Source organism: Pongo pygmaeus, chromosome 9, assembly GCF_028885625.2.
Source record: "Pongo pygmaeus isolate AG05252 chromosome 9, NHGRI_mPonPyg2-v2.0_pri, whole genome shotgun sequence".
Lineage (NCBI taxonomy): Eukaryota > Metazoa > Chordata > Mammalia > Primates > Hominidae > Pongo > Pongo pygmaeus.
In genome coordinates, this window is record NC_072382.2 from 33,601,508 (window position 1) to 33,609,417 (window position 7,910).

Genomic DNA, 7,910 nt, shown 5'->3' on the forward strand with positions numbered 1-7,910 from the left:
ATTAAATTACTTGGGAATCCTTCCAGAGAATGGCAGAAGTATATACACTTGTGAGTGGAATTGCTCAGTCAAATGGATAACTCTAACTTTTTGCAGATATGCCAAATTTCTCCAGAGTATCTATACCATTTTACATTCCCACCAGCAATGTTTGGGGGTTTCAATTTTTTCCACTTCCTTGCAACATTTGCTATTTACCATTTTCTTGATCTTAGCCATCCTAGTGAGTATAAAGTGGTATCTCACTGTGATTTTCATTTGTATGTTCCTAATGACTAATGATATCAAGCATCTTTTCATGTACTTATTGGCCATCTGAGAATCTTCTTTGGAGAAATGTTTATTCAAATCCTTTGCCCATATTTTTTAAAGAGGCAGGGTCTTGCTTTGTTGCCTAGGCTGGAATGCAGCGGTACAATCATAGCTCACTGCAGCCTTAAAGTCCTGAGTCCAAGTGATCCTCCTGCCTCAGCCTCCCAAGTAGCTAAGACTAAAGGTGCAACACCCTGCCTGGCTAATTTTTTAATTTTTTTTTTTTGTAGAGTTGGGATATCACTATGTTGCCCAGGCTAGCCTCAAGCAATCCTCTCACTTCAGCCTCCTAAAGTGCTGGGATTACAGGTGTGAGCCATCACACTGGCCTCAGTGTCCATATTTTAATTGGGTTAGTCTTTTTATTGTAGAGTTTAAGAATGTTTTCTATATCCTAGATACTATGCTCTTACATATGACTTTAAAAAAGAAATAGAGAGGGGGTCTTGCCATGTTGATCAGGCTGGTCTGAAACTTCTGGCCTCAAACAATTCTCCCATCTCGGCCTCCCAAAGTGTTGGGATTACAGGTGTGAGCCACTGCACCTGGTGTTTTACATGTGATTTGCAAACATTTTCTCCCTTTCTGTGAGTTGTCTTTTTATTTTTTGATAATGTCCTTTGAAGCACAAAAGTTTTAAATTTTGATAGAGTCCAATTTACCTATTTTTCTGCACCCCCCACCTTTTTTTTTTTTTTTTTTAAATTAAGCTCCTTCCATGTTAGCACTTGTAGGCCCATGTCATTTCTTATCTGCATGGAACTTGCATTGTAAGGAATTCTACTGTAATTTCTTTAACACTTTTTAAAAATTAATGGACTGGGTTTTTCAGGTTTTTTTCTGACCATTCTTGAGCATATATCTTATACATAGCTTTGGCTGGGCATGGTGGGTCACCCCTATAATTCTATCACTTTGGGAGGCTGAAGCAGGAGGATCACTTGAGCCCAGGAGTTCAAGAAAGTGAGACCTTATCTCTAAAAAAAAAAAAAAAAGAAGAAGAAAGAAAAGGAAAAAATCCCCAAGTAACTTCACAGCGTAAATTCTAAAAGTGGAATTGCTAGATCAAAGTGGGCATGTGTTTAAAATCTTGGCAGATATTACCAAATTTCCCTCTTAACAGTATAAATGCCTGTTCCTCCTCCATCCCACCCCCATAACTATACTGGCTCTGATGAGACCTTGGTTTTCTGTAAAAGCTCTATTTAGAGGTGTATCATTATTTACTTAATTGTTCTCCTTTACAACCCACCTGGGATGAGCATCTTGCCTAGATGTCTCTACTTGCACAGGATACATATGAAATAGAATTCAGGATTCAAAAGCAGATACAGAACTCTTCCCACTTACTTTCTTACCCTTGTGTGTGTCTCCCCACAGGGTTACGAGTGTATAACCAGTGTTGGAAATTTGAGCATTGCACTTTCAACGAGGTTACAACCCGCTTGAAGGAAAGTGAGCTAACGTACCACTGCTGCAAGAAGGACCTGTGTAACATTAACGAACAGCTTGAAAATGGTGGGACATCCTTATCAGAGAAAACAGTTCTTCTGCTGGTGACTCCATTTCTGGCAGCAGCCTGGAGCCTTCATCCCTAAGTCAACACCAGGAGAGCTTCTCCCAAACTCCCTGTTCCTGCATAGTCCCCTTTCTCTTGCTGTTACATTCTAAAGGCTTGATATTTTCCAAATGGATCCTGTTGGGAAAGAATAAAATTAGCTTGAGCAACCTGGCTAAGATAGAGGGGCTCTAGGAGACTTTGAAGACCAGTCCTGTTTGCAGGGAAGCCCCACTTGAAGGAAGAAGTCTAAGAGTGAAGTAGGTGTGACCTGAACTAGACTGCATGCTTCCTCCTTTGCTCTTGGGAAGCCCAGCTTTGCAGTGACAGCTTGAGTGGGTTCTCTGCAGCCCTCAGATTATTTTTCCCCTGGCTCCTTGGATGTAGTCAGTTAGCATCATTAGTACATCTTTGGAGGGTGGGGCAGGAGTATATGAGCATCCTCTCTCACATGGAACGCTTTCATAAACTTCAGGGCTCCCGTGTTGCCATGGAGGCATGCCAAATGTTCCATATGTGGGTGTCAGTCAGGGACAACAAGATCCTTAATGCAGAGCTAGAGGACTTCTGGCAGGGAAGTGGGGAAGTGTTCCAGATAGCAGGGCATGAAAACTTAGAGAGGTACAAGTGGCTGAAAGTCAAGTTTTTCCTCTGTCTTTAAATTTTATATGAGCTTTGTTATCTTTCACTGAAAAAGTGTAATAGCATACATTAATGGTGTGTTAAAGCTATTTCCTTGCCTTTTTTTTTACTGGAATGGTAGGATATCTTGGCTTTGCCACACACAGTTACAGAGTGAACACTCTACTACATGTGACTGGCAGTATTAAGTGTGCTTATTTTAAATGTTACTGGTAGGAAGGCAGTTCAGGTATGTGTGTATATAGTGTGAATGCAATGGGAACAACCTTTGTGGTTACAGCTTGAGACTTCCAAAGGTCATCCTTAATAACAGCAGATCTGCAGGGGTATGTTTTACCATCTGCATCCAGCCTCCTGCTAACTCCTAGCTGACTCAGCATAGATTGTATAAAATACCTTTGTAACGGCTATTAGCACAGTCACGGATGTTTGAGGCTTTCAGAAGCTCTTTCTAAAAAATGGTACACACCTTTCACAAGGGCAAACTTTTTCCTTTTCCCTATGTATTCTAGTGAATGAATCTCAAGATTCAGTAGACCTAATGACATTTGTATTTTATGATCTTGGCTGTATTTAATCGCATAGCCTAACTTTTGCAGATGGAGGAATTTCTTGATTAATGTTGAAAAAACCCCCTTGATTATACTCTGTTGGACAAACCGAGTGCAATGAATGATGCCTTTCTGAAAATGAAATATAACAAGTGGATGAATGTGGTTATGGCTGAAAAGGATAAGAGCATATGCAATATGTTTAATGGTAGCAACTGAAAGAAGACGTCCTGAGCAGTGCCAGCTTTCTTCTGTTGATGCCGTTCCCTGAACATAGGAAAATAGAGACTTGCTTATCAAAGCTTAGCATTACCTTGGTGCTCTGTGTTCTCTGTTAGCTCAGTGTCTTTCCTTACATCATCTTTAATCCTCTGTTTCAAGAGAAAATACTAGGTGTGACTCTTTCCTCAATAGGATTTTTTTTTTTTTTGGCCTGAGGAAGTACTGACCATGCCCACAGCCACCGGCTGAGCAAAGAAGCTCATTTCATGTGAGTTCTAAGGAATGAGAACCAGTTTTGATGAATTTAAGCAGAAAATGAATTTCTGGGACCTTTCTGGGGGAAAGGGGGTGGGGAATTCAGCCACACGCAGGAGTCGACAGTTTTGGAAGCCTCTCTCAGGATTGAGATTCTAGGATGAGATTGGCTTACTGCTATCTTGTGTCATGTACCCACTTTTTGGCCAGACTACATTGGGAAGAAGGTAGTCCTCTAAAGCAGAATCTGGGTGCTACTAAATGGGGAGATGGGGCTGTTAAGCTGTCCAAATCAACAAGGGTCATATAAATGGTCTTAAACTTTGGAGTTGCTTTTTGCAAAAAGTTGCTCTGACTCATGCCATAGACAAGGTTGAGTGCCTGGACCCAAAGGCAATACTGTAATGTAAAGACATTTACAGTACTAGGCAAACAGCATCCCAGGTTCTCCAGGCCCTCCTGGCTGGAGAGGGCTGTGGCAATAGAAAATTAGTGCCAACTGCAGTGAGTCAGCCTAGGTTAAATAGAGAGTGTAAGAGTGCTAGACAGGAACCTCCACCCTCATGTCACATTTCTTCAGTGTGATCTTTCTGGCTCCTCTCCTCCTGACAGTGGAACAGTGACTGCCCCGATAGGTGAGGCTGGAGGAAGAATCAGTCCTGTCCTTGGCAAGCTCTTCACTATGACAGTAAAGGCTCTCTCCCTGCTGCCAAGGCCTGTGACTTTCTAACCTGGCCTCACACTGGGTAAGCTTAAGGTAGAGGTGCAGGATTAGCAAGCCCACCTGGCTACCAGGCCGACAGCTACATCCTCCAACTGACCCTGATCAACGAAGAGGGATTCATGTGTCTCTCTCAGTTGGTTCCAAATGAAGCCAGGGAGCAGAGGCGTTAGGAGTCGAATGCCAGTTGTGCCTACTGGCTCTCTGCTCGAGAGCCAATACCCTGTGCCCTCCACTTATCTGGATTTACAGGAACTGTCATAGTGTTCAGTATTGGGTGGTGATAAGCCCATTGGATTGTCCCCTTGGGGGGATGAGCTAGGGGTGCAAGGTACACATGACGAGTAGATAAGTGGAGCTCATGGTATTTCCTGAAAGATACTAATCCATTTGCCAAACTTAGCCTTGAATGTACTGGGGGCTTCAAGGTATGGGTATATTTTTCTTGTGTCCTTGCAGTCAGCCGCCATGTCTTATGTCACGTGTGTCCTGAAAAAATAAGAGCCTGCCAAAGACTTTGGGCCTCTTGACAGAATTAACCAGCTTTATACATCTGAGTTCTCTTGGTAAGTCCTTTAGCAGAGTTCAAAGTCTACTAGCTCACATTAGTTTCTGTTGCTGCCAACAGATCTGAACTAATGCTAACAGATCCCCCTGAGGGATTCTTGATGGGCTGAGCAGCTGGCTGGAGCTAGTACTGACTGACATTCATTGTGATGAGGGCAACTTTCTGGTACAGGGTTCTAAGCTCTATGTTTTATATACATTTTCATCTGTACTCGCACCTCACTTTACACATGGGGAAACTATGCAAAGTTAGCTGGATCGCTCAAGGTCACTTAGGTAAGTTGTCAAGTCCATGCTTCCCACTCAGCTCCTCAGGTCAGCAAGTCTACTTCTCTGCCTATTTTGCATACTCTCTTTAATATGCGCCTAACTTTGGAAAGTCTAGAATCGGTCCCTGGTGCTTTTTTACTTTGAAGAAATCAGTTTCTGCCTCTTTTTGGAAAAGAAAACATAAAGTTCAATTTTTTTTTACTGGAAAGTTACCCAATAGCGTGAGGTGAACAGGACCTAGTTAGGCCTTCCTGGAAACAGAAAATCATTTCAAAACACTATCTGCCAGTCTGTTTCTCAATGCCTGCTACTTCTTGTAGATATTTCATTTCAGGAGAGCAGCAGTTAAATCTGTGGATTTTGTAGTTAGGAACCTGGGTTCAAACCCTCTTTTGCTAATTGGCTATGTCTCTGGACAAGTTTTGTTTTGTTTTTTTTTTTTTAAAACCTTTCTCAACTTTCGCTTTCTATGCCTACCTCAAAGAATTGTTGTGAGGCTTGAGGTAATGCATTTGTAAAGGGTCTGCCAGATAGGAAGATGCTAGTTATGGATTTACAGGGTTGTTAAGGCTGTGAGAGTTTAAAACCTACAGTGAATCACAATGCATTTACCCCCACTGACTTGGACATAAGTGAAAACTAGCCAGAAGTCTCTTTTTCAAATTACTTATAGGTTATTCAATATAAAATTTTTATAATGGATAATCTTATTTATCTAAACTAAAGCTTCCTGTTTATACACACTCCTGTTATTCTTGGGTAAGATAAATGACCACAGTACCTTAATTTCTAGGCGGGTGCCTGTGATGGTTCATTGTAGGTAAGGACGTTTTCTCTTTTTCAGCAGCTGTGTAGGTCCAGAGCCTCTGGGAGAGGGGAGGGGCAGCATGCACCCAGCAGGGGACTGAACTGGGAAACTCAAGGCTCTTTTTACTGTGGGGTAGTGAGCTGTCTTTCTGTGATCGGTTTCCCTAGGGATGTTGCCGTTCCCCCCCTTGCTATTCGTGGCTACATACAACGTGGCCAACCCCAGTAGGTTGATCCTATATATGATCAGTGCTGGCGCTGACTCTCACTAGCCCCACCCAAGCTGGCTATAGGTTTACAGATACATTAATTAGGTAACCTAAAATATTGATGCTGATGTTGGTGTGACATAATGCTATGGCCAGAACTGAAACTTAGAGTTATAATTCATGTATTAGGGTTCTCCAGAGGGACAGAACTAGTAGGATATATGTATATATGAAAGGGAGGTTATTAGGGAGAATTGGCTCCCACAGTTATAAGGCGAAGTCGCACAATAGGCCGTCTGCAAGCTGGGATAGAGAGAAGCCAGTAGTGGCTCAGCCTGAGTTCAAAAACCTCAAAACTGGGGAAGCTGACAGTGCAGCCTTCAGTCTGTGGCCAAAGGCCCAAGAGCCCCTGGCAAGCCACTGGTGCAAGTCCCAGATTCCAAAGGCTGAAGAACCTGGAGTCTGATGTCCAAGAGCAGGAAGAGTGGAAGAAAGCCAGAAGACTCAGCAAACAAGGTAGACAGTGTCTACCACCACAGTGGCCATACCAAAGAGGCCACCAATTCCTTCCTGCTACCTGGATCCCTGAAGTTGCCCTGGTCTCTTCACCTTCTAAACCTAGTTCTTAAGAGCTTTCAATTACATGAGCTGTCTCAAAAGCCCTCCAATAAATTATCAGTGTAAGCTTCTGTTGCTTGTGGACAGAAAATTCGGACAGACCTACCCTGTAAGTGTTACTGTCAGGATAACATGAGAACGCACAACAGTTAAGTGGTCACTAAGTGTTAGCTACAGTTATTTTGCCCAAGGTAGCATGGCTAGTTGATGCCGTTGATGGGGCTTAAACCCAGCTCCCTCATCTTCCAGGCCTCTGTACTCCCTATTCCACTAAACTACCTCTCAGGTTTATTTTTTTTAATTCTTACTCTGCAAGTACATAGGACCACATTTACCTGGGAAAACAAGAATAAAGGCTGGTCTGCATTTTTTAGAAACTTTCTTGAAAGGGAGATGGGAATGCCTGTACCCGCAAGTCCAGACCAACACAATGGTTAATTGAGATGAATAATAAAGGAAAGACTGTTCTGGGTTTCCCAGAATAGCTTGGTCCTTAAATTGTGACACAAACTTCCTCCAGTCAGAGCCAGCCTCCTGCCAGGAAGAGGGGTAGAAGACTAGAGGCCATGCGTGCAGCCTTGCCCTGAAGGCTAGGGTGACAATTTGGAGGCTGTCCAAACACCCTGGCCTCTAGAGCTGGCCTGTCTATTTGAAATGCCAGCTCTGATGCTAATCAGCCACCCTCAGGCAAGTTACTTAACCTTACATGCCTCAGTTTTCTCATCTGGAAAATGAGAACCCTAGGCTTAGGGTTGTTAGAAAAGTTAAATGGGTTAAGACAAGTGCCTGGGACACAGTATCCTCTCGTGTGTGTTTATCATTCTGTCCTTAGCAGGTCGAATAAGCAGCTTCTCAGGTGTGAGGCTGGCGCAATTACCTGGAGTGGGTTGGGTTTTCTAGGATGGACCTCCTGCTGCATTTTCCTCATTCATCCACCAGGGCTTAATGGGGAATTAAGGAATCCATGTGTAACTGTATAATAACTGTAGCCACACTTCAATGAGCACCTACAAGTTGTCCCTGGCACTGCTTATACATATGTCCATCAAATACATCAACCCTATGAAGTAGGTATTGTCTTCATTTTATAGATCAGAGACAATTGGGGTTCAGAGAGCTGATGTGATTTTCCCAGGGTCACAGAGAGTCCCAGATTCAGGCACAACTCTTGTATTCCA

The 7,910-nt window shown here is 43.0% G+C and overlaps 1 protein-coding gene across 2 annotated transcripts in view; it reads left to right on the forward strand.

Moving 5' to 3' along the window:
- CD59 (CD59 molecule (CD59 blood group)) overlaps positions 1 to 3,375 on the forward strand; it is a 28,056-nt gene extending 24,681 nt beyond the window's left edge. For both annotated transcript variants that reach the window (XM_054474434.2, XM_054474435.2), the window contains one exon: positions 1,693 to 3,375. In XM_054474434.2, the coding sequence (XP_054330409.1) occupies positions 1,693 to 1,910 (218 nt within the window). In that variant the 3' untranslated portion in view covers positions 1,911 to 3,375. The remainder of the gene's footprint in view (positions 1 to 1,692) is intronic.
- The last annotated feature ends 4,535 nt before the right edge of the window (positions 3,376 to 7,910 follow it).